At 38.2% G+C, this 23,108-nt stretch overlaps 1 protein-coding gene across 3 annotated transcripts in view; it reads right to left on the bottom strand.

Annotated features, from left to right (window-relative positions):
- Positions 1 to 23,108, bottom strand: part of RAB2A (RAB2A, member RAS oncogene family) — an 89,661-nt gene that overhangs the window by 41,474 nt on the left and 25,079 nt on the right. For all 3 annotated transcript variants that reach the window (XM_034668101.1, XM_019795819.2, XM_002915709.4), the window contains exons 2-3: positions 15,197 to 15,268; positions 6,384 to 6,451 (exon numbers count right to left, since the gene is read on the bottom strand). In XM_034668101.1, coding sequence (XP_034523992.1) covers positions 6,384 to 6,451; positions 15,197 to 15,268 — 140 coding nt within the window. The remainder of the gene's footprint in view (positions 1 to 6,383; positions 6,452 to 15,196; positions 15,269 to 23,108) is intronic.

Here is a 23,108-nt window from a genome sequence, read left to right as displayed (position 1 = left end):
CGTCAGGAGTGACCACAGCGGATCGTGAGCTTACCAGCTCACGATATAACTCTTTGAGTCCTGTAAAAAATCAGCAAGATACCCAGATATCAGCCTTGCCAGATAACGGAACATGATCATTTTCAGTAATGCTTAGTACTGAACAATCAGAATCATAACATCTCTGTGAAAAAGCTTTACAGACCTTCGTTTTCCATGTGGGGACTGCTAAATCAAATAAACTTGATTATTGAGCCCATCATTTTCTTGCTTATTTATTTAGTACAATCTACCCCTAACGTGGGACTTGAACACATGACCCCAAGATCAAGAGTACCATGCTCTACTGGCTGAGTCAGCCAGGCATCCCTAGCCTATACCTTTAAAAGTGATTTCCAACTGCCAGATAAAGATCCCCCAATTTCGATTCCCCATGTGCCTGCGTCTTTCCATTGCCAACAATTTTTGTGGTAAACCGGCTGGGAATTTAACTCCTCTTCCTCTCCTGTTACCTCCATAACATACAACTTTTCACACAGTAAGATACTGCTGAAATATTTCTAAATACCCTGGTTTTAAGTCTTAAGCTCTTGGGAATCTGATCTCCATTTGTTTCTCTAGAACTTTATCTTCTTATTCAATAAAGTCTTGTTCATACAGCCAATTTGTTTTCCTACCGATAGCCTGCCTCTACTCTGAATATTCCTGCTTTTGTATTCCTGTGTAACTCTGCCTGAAGAACTATTTTCCTCCATCTACCCAATTTCCCTTTTCCTTGAGGACCTGTTCAAATGCCCTGATTCTCTCACAAAGCTAGGAAACTTGTCTACCAGAGTCCATAGTTACCCATTTCTCCTCACATACCTAAGAGCACTTCCATGTGATCATTTGGTTCCAGTACTATTGATTATATAAAAGGTACACACTGCTCAAATGCTGGTCTTGTTTCCTCTTTTAGTTCTCTTTGAGGGATAGCCTAACTCAGAATACTGAAGTACATACAGCAGGCACTCACATTATGTTATCCTAATTCCAAAGGGCCAATAAAGTTAGAAAATTAAGATTTGTGAGAATCAATATTATAGTAATGCCTCTATTTTCATTGTTAATGATTTATCTAACAATTCCAGCTATACAGAACCCAGCCAAGAACCAAAAAGAAGAAAAGGATTTCTAAGTAGCCAGATAAGTTGTCCAGTGCCCAAGAATGAAATCTCAGGTACTCTACTAAAGATTCAACTTAAACATCTAGGTCTGTGATCAAGGAACTGCTATCACTCAGGAAAAATGATTTTGAAAACTACACACATGAACAAGACTTGTTTTGGATGACAGTAACATTAGTAAAAATCAAAGTGACTTTTAGGCTGCCTGTGTTCACAGTAAGGACAGAGAAAAAGTCAACCTGGGACTATTTAAGTCTAGGCTTTCTAAGGGAGACTCCCGCAGAAACAAAAGTAGTTCACCCTGAGAAGAGAAACAGGATTGTAAATATCTAGAAAAGAACACAGAAGTTAAATTCTTTAAAAAAATTAAGCACATTTACTTTGAAAAAGAGAGGATTTCAGATTCTTTTAACACTGCCATATAAAAAAAACTGGAGACCATAGGTGGGAAGTAAACATTAGCGAAGAACGAAATGTCTAAGAGAGTTCCCTGTCCCTGCAGTTGTTCAAGAGAAGGCTGGTGAACAGCAGCCGCAGGAGACAAAAGCCTCTCTACCCCCGGGGTTGTGGGCATGGGGGCGGAGAGGAGTGCCAGAGGCAGAACTATGTCCTGGTGCTTGGTTCCAGGCCCCTTCCCTGGTCCTACTGAATTCTGGTCATCTCCTTACCACTCCACTGATATATAAAAACATCCATTGTTTGGTGTAAGAAGTTGGGTATAAATGGACACATTTTACAAAGGAGAAAAATGCCTGTCATTTGCTGAAAAAGGTACTTTCAGCATGTAGGCTGCACACGAGTGTTTTTTTTACACAGTTTCAATGTCTTATTTGAGGGGAAAATATTAGTCAATCTAAAATATTTTGAGGGAAGTTGAGCAGAAACATAGACTTTTAAAACATCCATAAGATAAATCTGGGGAGAGAGAATAAAATTTATTTGGATATACTGGGAAGGGAACTGAAAATCTGACAAAAAACAAAAAGAGGAATAAGAATTAAAAAAAGGTGGGTAAAGGCTAGATGAGAGTCTAAGAGTGAGAATGGACTTCTTTTTTTTTTTTTTTAAAGATTTTATTTATTTATTCGACAGAGATAGAGACAGCCAGCGAGAGAGGGAACATAAGCAGGGGGAGTGGGAGAGGAAGAAGCAGGCTCATAGCGGAGGCCTGATGTGGGGCTCGATCCCAGAATGCCGGGATCATGCCCTGAGCCGAAGGCAGACGCTTAACCGCTGAGCCACCCAGGCGCCCCGAGAATGGACTTCTTATGCCCTCCTTCCATCAGTCAAGGAATAAGAACTGGGAGCAACTTGTTTTCTTCTTTGACTCACCCTGACAGAGACTAAGAATATCACACATCTGACTTCTGACAAAAGAAAAAAAGTCACACAGGGACAAAGGAAAGTGCTTTAGGGGAGGCACCGATACACTGTTACCACTGCTTGCCGCAAGGCCTCCCACCCGGGAGTTATCTGCTGGCCACTATACTTACCATATTCAAAACAAAGCAAACATGCTGGATGGTGGATATGGAAATTTTGCAAGGAAAACTCCTTATTTTTATTTTCTGTGAATGGAAATGGATATACAATGGATGATAAACACCCTAAGATACTGGGACTTAGTCACTGGGGGGAAAAATCATTTCTTTAAGGCTGATGAAACAAATAACTGTATTTGGCAAATTTTTGCCTTAAGGAGCCTAGGATGGTTTTGTAAATGTCCTGGGCCAGGAAAAGACATGATTCTTGTACTAAAAATGTAGTTTCCTATCCAAATGTATAGACACACTGCAAAACATCAATGATATGGGAAACCACGTTCCACTCGGATATAAAACAAAGTGTGGGACCAACCTTAATGTATGTCAGAGAATAGTTTTGCAAGTTAGGTGAAAGTAAGAAGAAAACCACTAACAGTAAGAGGCAAACCTCTAAGGCAGAGACTCAAGAAGTAGCTTTTAAAAATAATAAGTTAACAGACTTGTTTGAACATTCTTTAAAATCTGAAACAGGCTACTGTGTTCCTAGTACCCCATGTGGAAGCCTCAGAATTCTTTTTTGGGAGTCATGATGTCTTCAAAGGTACCAGTCTTTCTCTTTTAGATACAGAGGAGAGAAGACTATTCCTCTGCCTTTATAGAGGAAGTGTGAACAAGGTTTTTGTTTGTTTCTATTTCCCTTTCATACTGGTCCAAAATAAGTAATTACTACAGATTTCTTCTGAAAGATCACTGCAGTATAAAATAATCAACTCATAATCTAAGGGGGGGGGGGAAGGCAGGACTAGTTAACCTACAAAAGAAACAACTGGGAAATGAATGATTTGTTCAAGTTTCAAAAACTGGAGGGCAGGGGACTATTTAAGAGAATACCTTAAGGATAGAAGAACAATTGAATACACCAGAATAAACTACAGTGAAGTGGTTTGTTCCTCTAATGTCACATAATTCTCATTACAATATCAATCTCCCCTTTGGAACTATGTACTTCAGTAATGATATCTCATGAATATATCCAATGATCCTACAAGCTGCTTAGAATGAGAGGTTTACACTCATTTATTCAACAAAATTTACCAAATATTGCATCAGTCAATCATCTATGAATCTAAGACACAAAGTTGAGTACAGTACAGATGGTCCTTTCCCTCATGATTATTCTGAGGAGGGTAAACAAACAACTATAGTAACAACAGGATCAGAGCTCTAACAGAAATATGCATAAAATACTATGGGGAGAATCACCTATCCCATGGGTGTCAGAAAGGCTCCACAACAGTTGACATCTGAGCTGGTCTTAAATGGAAAAAGGGGGTAAAGTACTTTAAGCAAAGCAAGTATTCATGCACAGTAGAAGGTATGAAAAACGTGTTTATTATAGGACACCAAGTAGGCTGGTTCACACTTACACTGTGCTGCATGAGTTTATTAGCTAAATAAGCAACGTAGCTTATGCAAAAAATTCAGTTCTGAAAAAGAAGAGTAAACTATTTTAATATAGAAGTAGAAAATACTTCCTTTTAGCTGGAGAGCATTAATTTTAAATCTCTAGAAAGGAAGGGACTTTGCATATTTCATTTTTCTCTTTTCCATGCAGTTTTGAAATAATATTGCCTGAGAGAATATAAATCAAAAAGGTTATGACACTACAGGCTCTGGGTAGGGGGGCCCCTAAGAAATAGTAAAAGCATAAACCTTCACTTAAAAAGAAGAGCTAAGAAACCACAAGAACCTAGAGTCCAATGTATAACTGGGACAGAGCAAGACAGAGATTTAGGGTTTTCCATTTCAGGACGATTATGTGATACGTAGGAAGTGTCAGGAAACCTAGGTCTCACAACAGCCTGCAGCAACTTGCTTGGTCTTCTTGGGAATCCAGTCTGTGAGACTGTCCAAGGTTGCTTCCTTCAATAATTGTTATATGTGACAGGTAAGAAACCAAAACTGAGTGACAAGAGAAAAAAACAAAACAAAACTGGGGTATATAATGATAAAATTCCCCATATTTTATATTTCATTTACTAGTTTACAGAATATGCAGAAATAACAGGTGATCTTTTTTGATCTTTCTCAACTGGGGATCTGTGAGGAATTAAGTCTTAATTGCCCTACAGCAGTGGTTCTCAAAGTGTGATTCCAGGACCCCTCGGAGTTCCCAGTTCTTTAACAGTCCATGAGGCCCTCTGGTTCCCAACTACCTATTTGTGTGAGGTTGTAGCTTCTTTATACACTCCAACTAAACAACACACATAAGACTCAAGGCATAAGCAAATATGAGAATCCAAGCTGTTTTCTATTAAGCAGACAGTGAGGAGATTTTTCAAGATGTAACAAAACAACATTTCTCACTAGAAAAATAAAGTTTTGTTTTGGAAAAACAGTCAATTTTTTGTTTTGGAAAAACATAGTCAATTCTCATAAAAAATGCTTTGCTTACCCTAACATATACTGAGTTTCTTATGCTTATTTTTTAAAAGATTTTATTTATTTGAGAGAGAGAGAGAGAGAGAGAAAATGCGCATCAGTGCACGGCAGGGGAGAGGGGCAGAGTGGGAGGGGGTAGCAGACTCCCCGATGAGCAGGGAGCCCTACAAGGGACTTGATCCCAGAACCCCAGGGTCATGATCTGAGCTGAAGGCAGATGGTTAACTGACTGAGCCACCCAGGCGCACCATTATGGTTACTTTTAAATGTCTGCACTGGGCAGGGAGCCTGCTTGAGATTCTCTCTCCCTCCTCCTCTGCCCCTCTCCCAGCCTTTCTCCCTCCCCCTCTCTAAAAAAAAGTTTTTTCCCCCTCAGTTTTGATTTCTAATATGGTAAATACTGATCGCTATAATAAGGCACATAAGCAAAGGCTCTCTGGGGTCCTCATTACTTTTTAAAAGTATAAAGAAAGGGATTCTGAGACCAAAAAGTTTGAGAAACAGTACCTTAAGGCATTCACTGTATATAATAAAGTAACTTCTCTTTTATGCATTTAAGCTGGGAGAACCGAGAAAACAAGTCACTCAAGTACAATTCTGTGGTTCAGATGACAAACTGCTATTAAAAGCCATACAAGATGGCACAGAATAGCACTCAATGAATTTGAGTGAGAGAAGCAAGGTGGCTTCAAGTGGTTGAGACTAAATCAAACTTATATTTTTATCTTTAATTAAAAAAATTTTATTTGACAGAGAGAGAAGAGAGCTCGCGTGAGTGTGCACAGGCAGATTGAGAGGAAGAAGGAGGCTCCCGGCTGAGCTGAGAGTCCGACGTGGGGATCGATCCCAGGATCCCAAGATCATGACCTGAGCGGAAGGCAGACACTTAACCGACTGAGCCACCCAGGCGCCCCTCAAACTTTTATTTTTAAATCAAACTTTTAAAATTAACAAACTTGATCAAGTGACTCCATGGTGTTTACATTCATATTTTATCTTGTATGTGTACTTTAAATAAGCTGCTTTATTTTCTTAAAAACATAATTTCTAAAGCATTTCCATTTAGACCACAAAGCCTGAGCATTTGTTCAGGTATGTTCACTAACACCCAACACCTGCAGTACACCTGCTGAAAAACATCGCAAAAGAAACCTAATCTTTTCTGGCACCACATTTCATCTCATGACTGCAGGGGTGCTGGTATCCAACAAACCGTAACAGGCATAAAATGACATTAAAACAAAACAAAACATATACTGTACTTTCATAAAACAACTTTATTGAGGGCATACAATGTATTTACTATACTTACCGTATCCCATATCTGAAGTTTTATCTGTTTCCCATCAATAGTTATCATTCGAGCACCAAACTCTACACCTGAACAGACAAAAAATGATTTGTTACACAAACTAGAGGGACTATATTTCACATTTAAGGATTTTTTTAAAAAGTATGTCTATTTCCAGGACATACTATGCCAGGTGATACACAGATGAACTTCAACAAATATCGCTCCTACCCTTAGAAAAAAACATAATCTAAGGCAAAGGTGCTAAAAGGCATAAGCTAAAGACACAGTTAAAATACTAAGATATTCAAGTCTAGTACAGTTAGAAAACAAGCTGTGGTCTTCCTGTTTCACAGGCTCAATGATATAAAAACAACTAGAAATTAGATTCAAGAACAATAATTATTAGTAACAAATACTAAAATTTCCTAAAAACTATTAATGTGGTATAAAAATCACTGGAAGGGATAAATGCACTTCAACGTCACAGTTTTGGTTCCCAGTGTGGGTTGTCAACTAGAAAAGAGATCTCCAAATCTACCCAGTAGAAATAACCATCGTTTAAACATACTTCTAGACACTGCTCCACGGGTAGCATATTCTGTATATACACACAGAAATATACAATTTATATAAATGGGAACATATAAATGCTGTTCTGCAATTTGCTTTTCAGTCAATAAAATACATTATTCCACATCACAAATCTCATTACAAATCATTAAATATATAAAACTATGCCATTATTTTTGATGGCTGCATATTAAGCCAGCTTTACTGAGTTGCTACAAATTCAGGTCATTCCCAAATTTTCACTAAGTAGTTAAAACTGAAATGAACTCTCTGCATACATTTTTCAGCCAATGATTATGATTTTAGGCAAATTACAGGAAACAGAATTGCAGGTCAAAGGGAGTACATACTTTACACTTATAAGTTAACTACTTTGGCTTTTTTCCTTCATTTATCATCTTTTTTGAAAGCACTCAGGCAATCATCAAAACAGGAGGAGAAGGAAAAAAGGGGATACTTTCAGAACAGCACACAGCTGTGAAGGAGATTCTGAAAGAAGTCTATCACTTATATTACACCAAGTCATTACTGCTTGGAGTGTGCTCTATCAGAATTTAGATCAGACTCAGGGTGAAGGGAAGACACACATGGTCCTCAGAAACCAGATGTCACCCTGGCAGAAAAACAGCTTCTAGTTGCCCAAGGAAGGGCATACCGCCCAGTGTTAGAATTCCATTTCAGCATCTCCTATAATTCCCCCAACCATGATCAGGAGGATGGGATAGACAGGTAATTTGTCCTTTCATGATATGTAACTTGAAGATTTTAGTCTACATTTTAATACTGATTTCATCCTAGGGACGTAGTCAATACCAAAAAACTAATGGTACGTTTCTCAGACTCAGAAATAAAGAAAAGGTAGAGAGGCCCAGGAGTCATGATGTACTAGAATGAAAAATGCAAAATTCCAAAATTATGCCATATAAAACCATTTTTTCTATCTACCTATGTATACATACATTACAAATACATAAAAGTATATACATACATATATTTACACGTATTCTGTGCCACAGGGTGGGAGACAAACAACCATTCACCAGCTTACCATTAATGACATGAAAATGAGAATAGCTGAGGGGAGAAATCAGTGGCTAAATATTATACAAATGTTCTTTGAGGTGTCAGTATTTAAAAGGAATGTACTAATGTACAAAATCCTACATAGGTAGGTATTTAACTCACTGGCTAGAGCCTTTTCATGACTCTATTGTTTCTAGCCACAAACTATAGAGAGAGAAATCCTGTTTTTCCTTTCACTGTCATAGGTGAGCTTTTAATCACAACCCAAAACTGCTGCATTGTTCACTGGAATTAAAGATTTCTTCAACCCAATGCATAATGTCAAATCTGACAAACAACAACAACAAACAACAATGAAAAACTAGAAACAGACCCTTGGACTGATACCAAGCTTGGACAGGCAAGGCCAGCAAAGGCAAGCAGATGCTCCTTCTTGGGAACTGACATCTTTTTTTTTTTTTTTTTAATGTTTTTTTTATTATATTATGTTAGTCACCATCCAGTACATCCCCGGTTTGGGAACTGACATCTTGAGTGGAGGGACGCAGATACGACAAGTGACCGGCATGCATTCTGTCCCAGCAGATGAAAGGCCGAGAACAGCTCTGCTGCTGTAGGATGGCAGCTATGGCTCCCACTTCCTGGCCCCTCAGATGCTTTATTCCTGCCCACTCCGAAGTCCAAGGTTTCCTCTTCTGCAGGTTCTATATAAAACTCCAGGCATTCTAATATATTCCTTTTTGCTTAACTTCAGCACAATTGCGTTTTGGTATGTTTATCTCTTTTTCAAAGTAATAAAGATTGTTTGAAACGAAACAAAAACAGATCTGATTTCAGCTTCAGAACCATAACACTTTCTCATTTACCTACTTGTAACTGGGCTCAATGCGGGTTTTACCTTCGTAGTCTATGTGGCAAAAGAAAATACTAAAACCTAAATGTCCTGTTAAGACTTGGTAACACACAAAAAACCGAAAACCTTATTTCTCTTCTGCATTATTAAAAAATTTTAATCTTTTTCCTTAAGTATATACATATGCTTGAGAATTCCATTTTCCCTATCTTTTTTTCATGGGATAAACCATCATCCCCTATGCCCTTGAGGCTCTCTCCCCAGATACATTTTCAATTAACAGCCAATTTGGCTGCCAGAGAAACTGTTTGTGGAGCCAAATGCAAGAAGGCCTCATTTACCTGACATTGTTAGGGAGCGATTCTGATTTCTTCAGATATGTTATTCACTTGCAACCTTCCAGAACAAAATACTCCGAGTGTAAATACATATACTTTTTAACTCTCTCTAGATCATTATCATCCTTCATAGTAAGAACTTGAAACCTTGCAGAGTAACCATTTATTGAGTATTCAATGATCAATACCTACTAACTGTGGGACCTTGGGCAAATTGTTAAATCCCTTCTGTGTCATAGTTTTCTTATCTGTAAAATGGTATTAAAGATAGACATCTCCTAAGATTGAGATTTTTCTACTTTAAGGGGTTACTATACACAAGATACAACAGTGTTTGGCATACAGTAAGTACTCAGTATGTGTGAGCTATTATTATTATTATTTCATACTGTACACCAAAATTTCTAAACCACCACTCACATAAACTAATGATGACAGCCTGTTTGAGAAAGGGCCCCCTATCAGAGCCAGGTGATCATGGGGGCTGCCAAAGCAGAGAGGAGAGGTAGGCCAGCAGGAGAACATACAGATTTGTTCTAGGACCTAGCCATTACAGAGGTTCAAAACAGAGAATTGTGGGAAGAAGGCTTTATTCCCCTAATTCTAGAAACAAGAGGAAAACTAAATATTAAAGAGTAATTTCCTTAATTTTCTATGAAAAATGAACAGCACATGCCATACTTAAAGGTAAACCACCAGAGGAATTCAAATTACAGAAAAAATGATTATAATGCCCTCAACTTGTAAATTATTCTAGAGATTTTGGTCACGAATTACAAAAATAAAACTAAAAGGTACAAATGTTAGCTAAAGAAAAAATTATGACTTACAGATAAGACCAGTCTTCCCAGAGTGCGCAAACTAAGTAAACAAAAATAATGGTGGAAAAAAACCCCATTCAAAATAGTAACAAAATCTATAAAATACCAAAATAAACTTTAAAAAAGCACAAGGCCTGTATGAACAAATTTGTAAAACTTTACTGAAGGGCATTTAAAAAGTTGTAAAAAATGAAAACACATGTGTACATAAATAGGTGATCTTAATATACTAAAAACATAAATTGTCTCCCATAAATTCAATAAAATTCTTCTCAAACTTTAAAAGCCTCACTAAAAATTTTGCCATTTGGCAAACTGGGACTAAATTTTAACTGGAAGAACAAATTCACAAGAATGATCAAGAAAACTTAGAAAAGGAAAAATGCCAATCACATATTAAGTATACTACAATTACTATAAATACCAGTGTGGTATTTTCTCATGAAATAGAAGGAGAAAAAACCCCAAGCAAAAAATCCCCCAAAACATAAATGGAATTAGATTAGAGAGTCCCCAAATAGGCTCGCTTACATATGGAGATTTAGCATATGATAAAGGTAATAGTTCAAACAGGAAAGAAAGATGGCTTATTTAATTAATGGTGTGGGGCCACATCTTATACACAGATTAAAGAAAATCATTTACGTGGCTATATACTAGATAGGGTACAAATTTATAGTATTCGAAGAATAATTAAGAGAATATTATGTAAATTTTGTATTGGGGAGTCTTCCTTAGTAAGGCCTGAAAGCCATAAAGAAAACCATCAAAGGATCTGACTAACAAAACAAAAACCAAACTAGTACTAAGAAGGGGCAAAGATAAAAACAAGTAATTCAAAGAGAAAAGACATAGAAGTAGTTCTAAAACATATAAAAAATGCTCAGCCTCACTGAAAATTCAGGAACTGGAAAGTAAAAAAACCACTTTTCTCTATTTCACAAAGAATTAAAAACCTATAAGCAGCAGTGAAGGGCAAGGACGAGCAGAAACAGGTATTCTGTTCAGCACTCTGCTGGAGGGAGTGCAAATCAGAACACCTCTGTGTGTTTATGAATACATTTTGAAACTCTAGAAGGTGACATACACACCACTGGATGATGGAGGGCCAAAGGCAAGTCATACGGGGAATTGAACTTTCTCTGGATTTTTAACAATGTTTTCATAATAACCACACCCTGTCGAGGAAATACATTTACATTTAATTATTCAGATAACACAGACTTTCTGAGATCTAAATTAGATGTTCACAGGTCCTCTAAGCTACCTTCCTAGTTCTTGGCAATGTTATTTTAGCTAACTAGAATTAACTCAGAAAACTGAATCCCAAATAAATGAGGTGTGTTTTTAACTGATTTGTGGGAAACCAGGTACAAGAAATAATGCTTTGACTCTACCACTTTTCCCCCCAATGACTACTGGCAGTCATTTCTTATAGGATGACTCATTTAAGGACTAGGGGGAGATGGGTAGGAAGGTATTAACATATAAATGGCCTGGCCTCTAGATCAGTGTTTGTCAAATTGTCCATTAGTAGGTAGCCAAATAAATGTAGTGGGAATTAGTGGGCTGTAACTAAAGTGATTTCTACACAATGTAATTAAACAGCATTAAACAAATGCACACATCAAGCACTGTAATGGTAAATGTTATTTTCTGAAGCTTTCTCCCCAGACAGTATATTCTAAATTTAGAAAACATTTATAAGGTCTTTGTATGTACCGGCCCTGGAGATACAGCAATGAACAGAACAGATAACACTGCTATCTTGAACCTTACTTTTATACTGGTGGGAACCAATATTCACTTACAATCACTTGTATAAAAAGTTAAGGAGAAAAATAAGTCTAGGCAAGAGGATGGGTATGAGGGTGTGTGTGCGTATAGATATGCTTGTGAAGACCTAGCAGGAAAATAATCAGGAGCTATTTGGATCACGTTAAGTTTGAGATGCCTAATAGGTATCTAAGAGAAAGGAGATGTTGAGGAAGCAGCTGGATATGTACACATGGGGAGGAGAGAGCTTACTAGAGAGAATTCAAAAATGAAGGGAGGAGAAGAACTAGAGAAAGAAAATATGAACAATTCTTTCTGAGGACTTTTGCTAAAAGAAAACAAAAGGATTGAAAGCTGGAAAAGATAACAGTCACAAAGAATAACAATCAAAAAGGGAAAAATGAATTGACACCGGGGAGAAAAAAGAACTGCAGAAGTAGTGTTCTTGAGCAGGCCTCGGCTAGCAACTCCCAGTTCATCCCCGTAGCAAGGAAAAGGCGGAGTTTATGGGGGCGGGTTTGGTGGGTCTATGTGGTGCTGGAAACCTGTGAAAATGGCTCTTCTACTTGCCTCTATTTTCTGAAATAGAGACCAAGGTTATTATACGAGAGTGAAGATGGGAAAGGTGGTGCATGCTTAAAGAGCAAGAAGGTGTAACACAGTTGTACAGGACAGCAGAAAATGAATGGACTGGAAATAAAGTGTAATTGTGAAGCAGTTAGAAGTCAGCATCTAAGAAATTAATAGGAGATTAGTTAGCATGGCTCTGTGTTTTTCTCCAAGCAGGATGGAGTGGGTAGTCAGATTTAACTTATGGGTTAGCCACAAGAATGTGATGGAGCAAAGGAGGGGGCAGGGGATTGAGGGTGCATGCAGCAGTGATTATAATGACAAAATTACAGTGGCTAGAATTAAAGCTGGGTAAGGAGGGAAGCAGGACCACCAGAGGGGTGAGAGTAGAAAGAGAGCAGGATCAATGGATTACAAATAAATGCTCCATCAATGGATGGAGCAAATAAATCATTAGTGTTAGCAACTAGAGGGTGTGAGTTGGAAGGATGGGAAAACAGTCAAAAGGCCGGATACATGAAACTAAGATTCTGGAATGCTTCCAGATACTGGTAATGATCAGGTCCTGGGTGTGACAATGGGAGTGAGTAGCTGAGGGAGAAGAGAAGCAAGATCAGAGGAGAGGTAGTAAAGCAAATGAGAGGCCAGGATGTGTGTGGGCGGGTACGCTCACATGTATGCAAAAGTCAACAATACAAAACAAATTCCTAGCTGGGTAATCAATATTTAAAAGCCACTGCTCCAATGCTTCTCAAACTTTTCATATGAATCACTGGGAGATCCTGTCTAAATGCAGAATCTGACTCCGTAGACTCTTTAACAAGCTCCCACAGAACACTCATGTTGCTGGGTCAGTGCAATAGGCTTGAACACACCTTCTGAGTAGGAAGGTTCTAGTCTAGACCTTCAGCGTAACTGGATCCAGGAAGCTATTCGTAAACTGCTTCTTTGATTCCTATGTTAACAATTCTCACTGAGACAGTAGTCAAAGGGTAAGGTGTATTTCATAGACTCATCCTTGTCTTTTATTTCCTCTGTTCCACTGTTTAATACTTTTTAGTCGTGACCCGACCTTAGCTTTTTCACCTTCTTCTATTCATCAGGCAAAGGAAAGTATGCAGCAGAACAAGATAATGTCTTACACCTATTTCAGCAACCATTCCAATGTTCTTTTAAAACAAATACATGCTAATAACCTGAAAAATAAATTGCCATGATGGCAGTCAGGGTCCAATCAGAAAAACAGAAACCACATTTAAATATTTAAAACAGAGGGAATTTAACGTAGGGAGTTAGTTACAGGAAAGAAAGCTATGAAGCTCAAAGAAGGGACGGTGAAGAAGCCAAAAGATTAACACCACCGGGAAAGTGCTACCATCCCAAGGCTGGGGGAACAAAGAGAAACTGGTGCTGGCAGACCTTAAGAGCCAGACCATCAGTGGGCCTGTCCTCACCAGAGGCTGGGGGTAGAGCTCGGAGGAGATAGTTAATTAAGCCAGGCAGACAGAGAAAAGAAGATGCTTGGCTTCCCTTTGCTTTTAGCCTCCAACCTCCCAGAGCTGCCCACCAGCAAACCCAGAGGGAAGCCAGCTGGTACAGCTGCATGAGTTACAGCTCCAAACAATCCCCTTTGGTCCATCTCCTTCTCTCTCTCCACAGGTATAGGCCTTGTTGATTTCTGACAGCAGGCTTGGGCCCGTCCTCTCCATCAGGTGTGCCATAACACATTAGAAATGTATATGAAAGCTTCACGAAAAGGGAGACACTTTTGTTTAGTTCCCTATACTAAAACCAACTGTGTGGCTAGTTGCATCAGGACTGAGTCAGGCCTACGAGAGAGCTACCCAGGTTTAGACTATCTGGGCAAAGAGCAGATCCTACACAAAACTCAGCTCACCAAAGTTAAACTATGAAGTAAGGACCAGCATGAAACAGCAGTACCTGTTTTACCCTTCATTACTGTATATGCTTAAAACTAGCAAAATTAAAATGGAATCTGAATATTCTCATTGATAGTAGCCACTTGGGAGAAGATTTCAATATATCCACAAAGTACATGTGGTTTGGCTGAAAACTATTAATTCATCTAAAATTTGATTGGCAAACTCTATGTTTGATTTGGTATTCTAAAAATATACAGGACACAAGAATCAACTTTCTTTTAAGGATGATTTAAAGATATCTGTAGAAAATAAGCAGTCACCGGCTGAGAAGATACACCAAGCTATCAGTTATAAGATCAATTCAGTCTTAACAGTTACTGGTAACTGGTAACTGTCTCATTTATTCTTTGCAACTTAGGACACTAAAAATGCCCGCTGGCAGTTTTTCTCAATTAATAATTACAGGTAACCTAGAGCATCTACCATGTTGCCAGGCACTCTTCTAATGCTTCACATTTCTTAACTCATTTATTGCTCACAATAACTTTGTGAGACTGGTACCACTATTACTCTCATTTTACAGATAAAGGAAACTGAGGTATGGAGTGGTAACGTAGCTTATCCAGCTAGTTAGTGGCAAAAGAGATTACTTTGATTTGCCTTGATTTGAACTCTGACAAGCTGATCCAGTCTCTGATCATACCGATATGCTATATTGTTTTGCAATCATTTGTTTCATCATTAAATACAATCAAAATACTAAATATTTATGTCTTCCTGTTTTCCAACCACTTTTACAAAGTTGCATAATATTTTTACCATACTCATATACTTGTATTTTTAAAAAGTGATGAGCTTAAACTCTATACAGCAACAAATAACTCTAGTTTCACGGATTCTTTTTGACTCATCACTAATAGAATGGACCCCTGTTAGCACATTCCATTTCAACGACCCAAAATTTCTGAATGTTTCTCATCTCTTGTATAAAACTTACCGATAGTCAGGTCATGCACTGGCTGAAACCTCTTGTCTGTAAACTGTAGCAATAAGCATGATTTACCAACACCTGAAAGTTAAAAAAAAAAAATTATGAGACAAAACTCACAAAAATTAAGAAACACTTTACAAAAGCACATAGAAAAGAGGCAGCTAGGGTTTCTGGTGCTCCATGAACAATCTACCAGAAATTCTTGGTGCTCTGATTTCCTGGGAAATCATGGGATTGATGACTTAGGTGGAAGGTGTTAATCAATCCCAAACACCTTTTCATCCTTTGTTATTCACTCGACATTTTAATCGGAAAGATAAAACTGACAGGAACTCTTAGGAGACAACCAAGCAGGTCCCTGCAGTAGCCCCTACCACAGTACTCTAGCAAGAGTTCATGCACTTTGTATTTTGTGTAGTAGTGAAAATATTTTAAAAACAAAGTAACCTCTTTTTGTAGTTTATCTTACTTTCCTACAAACTGACAGTTAAATGTGTGGAATCTGTTTTGCTCTATCTTCTGGCTAACAGTATTCAGGATCAACTCTAATACAGTATTCAGGATCAACTCTTTTTTTTTTTTTTTAAAGATTTATGTATTTATTTGAGAGAAAGAGAGAAAGAGAAAGCCTGAGCAGAAGGAGGGGAAAAAGGAGGGGCAGAGGGAGAAGCAGACTTCCCGCTGAGCAGGGAGGCGATCCCAGGACTCTGGGATCATGACCTGAGCTGAAGGCAGACGCTTCCCCGACTGAGCCCCCCAGGCGCCCCCAGGATCAACTCTAATCTGAACTGCATCCCGTCCCTCTACCACCAAATTCACTTCATTAAGGTCATGAATAACTTCCACAGTCCTAATTCAAGACAAATTTTCTGTGTTCATCCTACTCGTCCTCTGAGAACCGGTTACTGACCACCACAGCAGCTTCCTACTCATTTTCAGGCCCGTATCTTCATAGTTGAGCAAGTCCACTTCCTTGAGAGCATCCTGTGCTTAGTTCGTTCTTTCACTCAAAAGCCTTTACTGAAATGCTAACTGTGCTCTGCACTTGGGCCTTCAAGATACAATCACGTGGAATGCTTTCTTCCTTACAATCGAATACAGGTAGAAAAATTAAACACTAACCAATGACAAATAATCTATATGAACTGTAATTTGAATTACAGTAACTGCCATTTGAATGGAGAGAGTACTATGGAGGAAGAGTAACAAGATTAATTTAGAATGAAGGGCTGGAGAAGGTCTTTCTGAAGAAGCGACACTTACACTAAGCTGTTCAAGGTCTTCTAGATTAGAAACTCAACGTGAGGGGCACCTGGGTGGCACAGCGGTTGGGCGTCTGCCTTCGGCTCAGGGCGTGATCCCCGCGTTATGGGATCGAGCCCCACATCAGGCTCTTCTGCTGTGAGCCTGCTTCTTCCTGTCCCACTCCCCCTGCTTGTGTTCCCTCTCTCACTGGCTGTCTCTCTCTGTTAAATAAATAAAATCTTTAAAAAAAAAAAAAAAAGAAACTCAACGTGAGAAGGATGAATATCTTGCTGTAGTACGGCAGAGATAAGGCAATTAATGATTTCGCTGGGTGATTGGCCCTAGTGTCAAATGTTACAAAGACACTCAAAATGCCCAGCAAACAAATGAAAGAAATGTGTGCATATATGGTTATGCTTTGGGAAATACTTTAGTTGGTCGAAGTTTTCTGAATGTTTTAACTAAAAATAAACTAGAATTTTAAAACATTTGACCTTAGTTTTCTTCTTTTTTCTTTTATCCAGGATTTGTTTTTTACATTGCAAAAGGTGTAAAGCCAAACTCATTTTATCAGATTTCTAGCTCTGAATAGCCTTTCAGATCTAGGAGAGAAAGGAAATTATTTTTTAAGTGTGAAAGTACAAAATAAGTGAACATTTGAGATATGAATCTTCAGGGTTTTTTTAAGATTAAAAAAAAATTTTTTAAGTATAATCCACCCCTCAATGGGGGGTTCGAACTCACAACCCCAAGACCAAGAGCCACAGGCTCTACCAACTGAGCCAGTCAGGGGCCAAGGGTTTGTTGTTATTGTTGTTGTTGTTTTCTCCCCCCAGATTTGAGGGGTGGGAGCAGAAGGAGAGGGAGGGACAGAATCTTCAGCAGGCTCCGCAACCCTGAGATCATGACCTAAGCCGAAATCAAGATCTGGACACTTAACTGGCTGAGCCACCTAGGCAGCCCCCATCCTTTTTAAATAGACTTTTAATTTTTATTTATTTTTTATTTTTATTTTTTGTAGGCTTTTTATTTTTAAGAGCAGTTTTAGGTTTACTAAAACTAAAAACTGGGCAGAAAGTACAAGTTCCCATATACTCCCTGCCCCATAGAAGCACAGCCTCTTCCACCACCACAATCTACACCAGAGCCATTAACACTTGCTATAATCTGTGGACCTACACTGACACAGGATTATCAAAGTCCATCGTTTACATTAGGGTTCACTCTTGGTGTTGTCTATTCTACGGGTTTCGACAAATGTATAATGTGTTTACCACTATGGTATCATACAGAATAGTTTCGCTGACCTAAAAATCTCCTATGCTCTGCTTATTAGTCCCTCTCCCACCCACAATTCCTGGCAAATGGTCATCTTTTTACTGTCTCCATAATTTTGCCTTTTCTAGAATGTCATATAGCTGGAATCAACAATATGTAGCCTTTTCAGATTGGCTTCTTTCACTCAGTAGCATTTGAGATTCCTCTGTGTCTTTTCTTCATTTCTATTTTTAACATCCCAAATTTTCCCAAATGGTATAGAAAAAAATTATAATTAATCATAAAGCACGTATATTATTACTGAGAAACCTCAAGAATCATCTAACAGACTGGAAATCATTTAACTGATACAAGAGCCTAAAAACCTTTCTTAACTCACAACAGAATATGTATTGCTTTAGTGATATTTATACCACTTATTGTGACCAAGTGCTAGTTAAATACAGAAAAGGCTTGCTGTTTGGTTTTTCACTTTAAACACTCCATATGCTTTCTCCAGGTAATCAAAAGATCTTTCAAGTTAGAGGATTTGGGTAATTTGCATCCTTTGCAGGACATCTTTTATTTAATACTTATTCTTTTTATAATATAAAATTGGCAAAAATCTCCAAAGTTTCTTTCACCAATTTTCCTAAGAGCCTCTCTTAATCCTTGATATTCAGAGAGTTCTTTAAAAGTGTCCTCCATATCTTTCCTCTTGTCAGCTATTTATTAGTCTAAATATCAGATCCCCATTCATCAATGGCATTATACAGAATTCAAGCAGTGCCCCAACATTTTTCCGTACTTGATGAAATCCTATATATTTTGTGGGACTTGTAACTGTTTCATCCTTCATTTTCACAGAAAATGATAGTCAAATATGATGATTTTCCTGAGGGGAGACACTTAGAAAAGATAACAGAATGAAGCATACTTTAAGTGGCCAATGAATATTTTCATGTTATTGTAGCTGTATTGTCAAAAACTTTGACATACTTAAAATTTATGATTCCCAACAACAGATAAACTTATATAAAGCTTCTCTCATGCCAGATATTGTTTTAAGCAATTTACGTATGTCAGCTCATTTAATGCTTAAGAACAGCATAACATAGTGGTTATGATTTCTGACTCCAAAGCCACACCAATGCCTTGGGTTCCAACCCCAGCCTTGCCGATCACTATCAACAGAACCTCAAATTAGTTATCTTCTCAGGGCCTCACTTTCCTAAATCTGTAAAAAGTAGGCTAATAATAGCTAACTCAGATGTTTATTGGGATTGTTAAATGAGCTTGTGCATTAAGTGCTTAAAACAGTATCTGGCACATAATAAAATTCAATAAAGAATTCAACAAATGTTTGTTACTACTATTAATGCTATCACTTATTACTATGTCTATGCATACCTCAAGCTCCCTAAAAGCTGGAAGTGCATTTTATTCATTTTTAGTTTCAACACATGTACTTCTAATACATGCCAAAATTCAAACTTTCTAGAAATATTTGAGAATGTACTATGTTCTAAGGCTAAGCAACTAGAATATCAGCAAAGAATAAGATAAAGGCTCTGCCCTTCTGGAGTGAGAAGAGACTATGAAAAAAATTTTTTTTAAATGTGTATATGTTTGTATGTATGTGTGGATGGATGGATGGATGAATAGGATGTGGTAGTGCAGAGCATTATGTGTTACGGTACAGAGAAAAAGCTGAGCAAATACATGGGAACTGGAATACTGGGGGGAAGGAAAAAGAGTGTAGTGTTTAAATGAGGTGTCTCTCACTGGGAAGGTGAGGTTTAAGTCAAGGCTTGAGGGGTGAGGAAACAGGCAGGTGGATTACTGAGAGAAGAGCACTTTAAGCTAGGGAAAGGGCTAAAGGGGGCACCTGGGTGCCTCAGTCGGTTAAGTGTCGGCCTTCGGCTCACGTCATGATTCCAGGGTCCTGGGATCAAGTCCCACATTGGGCTCCTTGCTCAGGGGGGAGCCTGTTTCTCCCTCTGCCTCTGCCCCTCCCTTTGTGCCCTCTCTCTCTCTCTTTCAGACATGTGCTCTCTCAAATAAATAAAACCTGAAGAAAAAAAGAAAAAAAGGAAAGGGCTAGAGGAAAAGCTGTAAGTGGGACGTGTCGGAGAAACTGCCATGAAGCCAAATATGGCTACATCTCAGAAGGCAAGGGAGAGCCCTGCCCCTAAGAGCTGAGGCTGCAGGCATCATAGGGCCTGATCACGCAGACTTCATAGGAATTTTAAAATTTACTTGCGATAAAACGGGCAATTCACTGGAGGGTTTTGAGCAGAAGAGTAATATAATTTGACCTAAATTCTAAAACAATCATTGTGGCTGCTACATTGAGAATGACCTGTTAAGTATAAGCAGATGAGAGAAGCAGAGATTGGTTAAGGAGGCTTTCTCAATGAGGCAAAAAATGGTGTCTTGGACAAGGCTGGTAGCAATGGAGGGGTTTGAAGTGACTGAATTCGATATACATTCTGAAGCAGAGCCAAGAGAATATGTTGATAGTGTGGAAATGGGTTTCAAGAGAAGGAAAAATGCATTAAGAATGGCTCCAATATTTTTGCCTGATCAAATGGAAGACTCAATGAAGATGGGGAAAACTGTTAAGTGAAGCAGAAAGGACTATCAATTCCAGTTTAGTTATTTTGAGTTGAGCTGTTTATTAGACATCCCAGTGGTACAGCTGGGTAGGTAACAGAATATATGGGTTTAGACTTAAGATGCTGAGGTTGGAGATATAAATTAGAACCGTCAGCATAAGATGGTATTTAAAGCCACAGAAAGAGAGGAACCAGCAAAAAGACATGTTTGTTTTATAAAAACACACGTTTGTTTTATATAATTGCAGAATTAAACAGAAAACAAATAATCCTTCTACCACTAGTTTCCACTCTATATCTGGAACCTGCAAGCCTTTCAAACATCCTCTTCTCACTTTCCATGCAAACGGACTCCCATGGCTGGTTTCTCACCGCCACTGATGCCTTCCTTCCCCAACCATTCTATGTAAAGTAGCTCCCATTCTCTACCCATTAGAAGTTTTAGATCTTGATGAAAAAAATCACCAAATCCATATCAGGTCTCAACCCCAGAGGTTCTGACTGAATTGTCAGCACTATGTAGTGGTTAAAAGCACTACCTGGGTGGCCCTGGATGAACCACTGATCCCTGTGGTTTTTTTGCTATGTAGAAGCTTTTGAGTTTGATGTAGTCCCACTTGTTTATTTTTGCTTTCATTGCTTTGCTTTTGGTGTCAGATCCAAAAATCATCACCAAGACCAATGTCCAGAAGCTTACTGCCCATGTTTCCTTCTATAAGTTTTATGGTTTCAGGTCTTACATTGAGGTCTTTGATCCGTTTTGAGTTAATTTTTGTGTATGATGTAAGTTAGTGGTCCAGTTTCATGCTTTTGTATATGGCTGTCCAGTTTTCCTAACACCATTTACTAAAGAGACTGCCGTTTCCTCATTGTATATGCTTGGCTCCTTTGTCATAAGTGAGTTTACCGTATATGTGTGGTTTATCTGGGCTCTCTATTCTATTGATTCTTGTCTCTGTTTTTATGCCAATACTATACTGTTTTGATTAATACGGCTTTGTAATACAGTTTGAAATCAGGAAGCATGGTGAAGCTTCCAGCTTTGTTCTTTCTCAAGACTGCTTTGGCTATTCATTCTTTGATTAATACAAATACTTAATAATGCCACTGTTAGAGTTCCTACCATGAAGTCACCTTAACTTTTTCTTTTACTTTGGGTCCACATTGCCATCCACTCAGTAGGACAGTACTGTGGTGAGAACTGAGTACCTAAGTACCACATGAATGCCAAACAATTACAAGTAATACTCATTAAACTACATTCCTAAAGCCCCACCCCAGAGCTTCTGATTCAGGAACTCTTTGCTTGGATCCAAAAATCAAATTAATAAGCCCTCCAGTGATTTTTTAAGGCAATGTGTCCATAAGAAACAATGGCATAAGTGCCAGGTATTCTACTAAGGTTCATTTGCTTAGTCCTAAATTGACTTCCACCAATTTGAAGGTCATTTTTAAAGAACTGGTAATGGCTCTGTTTTTAAAAAATCATAACACAGAGAGATTTAATTTAAAATAAAAATTTTAGGGGCGCCTGGGTGGCACAGCGGTTAAGCGTCTGCCTTCGGCTCAGGGCGTTATGGGATCGAGCCCCACATCAGGCTCCTCTGCTATGAGCCTGCTTCTTCCCCTCCCACTCCGCCTGCTTGTGTTCCCTCTCTCGCTGGCTGTCTCTATCTCTGTCGAATAAATAATAAAATCTTAAAAAAAAAATAAATAAAATAAAATAAAAATAAAAATAGGGGCGCCTGGGTGGCGCAGTCGTTAAGCGTCTGCCTTCGGCTCAGGGTGTGATCCCGGCGTTATGGGATCGAGCCCCACATCAGGCTCCTCCGCTATGAGCCTGCTTCTTCCTCTCCCACTCCCCCTGCTTGTGTTCCCTTTCTCACTGGCTGTCTCTATCTCTGTCGAATAAATAAATAAAATCTTTAAAAATAAATAAATAAAAAATAAAAATTAAAAAAATTTTTAAATAAAAAAAGCAAAGGTATGAAAAGTACCAGAGCTAACTCCTAACCCACTGATGAAAAGTTTTGTCCAACTATCATTCTGAAATCCTAGCTGCATATTTTCATCTACCACACTTGGCTCTCAAAAACAAAATGTAACAAAAGTTCTATGAATGAATGACCTATCTCATGACTAAAAGTAACCCACTGAAGAACTGTATATTTTATTTTCCTGATTTTATTTGAGGCCTTTCTTTTGATAAGTCTGGCTAAAGGTTTATTAATTTTGCTGATCTTTTCGAAGAACCAGCTTGAATTTCACCCATCTGTCCTACAGTTTTGTTGTTGTGGTGGTGATGGTGGTTTTAGGGCTGTATGTTTTAAAGTCATACCCAAAAAACCGACAGACCTCCAACACAGATCATTCAGAGATGTGGTGAGCTGGCTGAGATATTAGTAGCTTATTTTGCAAACACAGAAAATTTTATTCTTCTTTGCACTAACATTCCAAATTGAGAAACATGTAATGAAAAAACAATAAAGTCTTCTCTTTTTAAAAAGAAAATTAATAAACTCAGAAGGAACACAAGCTTTACAGTAGAAACACCAGTGTTCAAGGCCATATGTAACATTTCATAACCTGTGAACTCTGACAAATTAGATACAGAAACTATGTTCCATTTCCACATCTGTAAAGTGGGGGAAAAATATAGTATTCCTACTTCAAAGGAATATCATAAAGCTCAAATGTGATAATTTCAAACTTTGCAAATTCAAAAGTTTTAATAAAAATGTTAAGTTGAGGATTCTTCAAGATGAATACAGCCAAGGAGCAAATCTCCCACCAAACCC

Source organism: Ailuropoda melanoleuca, chromosome 9 (assembly GCF_002007445.2).
Source record: "Ailuropoda melanoleuca isolate Jingjing chromosome 9, ASM200744v2, whole genome shotgun sequence".
In the NCBI taxonomy this organism is placed as follows: domain Eukaryota; kingdom Metazoa; phylum Chordata; class Mammalia; order Carnivora; family Ursidae; genus Ailuropoda; species Ailuropoda melanoleuca.
Note: the sequence above shows the minus strand (reverse complement) of the source record. Positions and strands in the feature narration are given on the sequence as shown.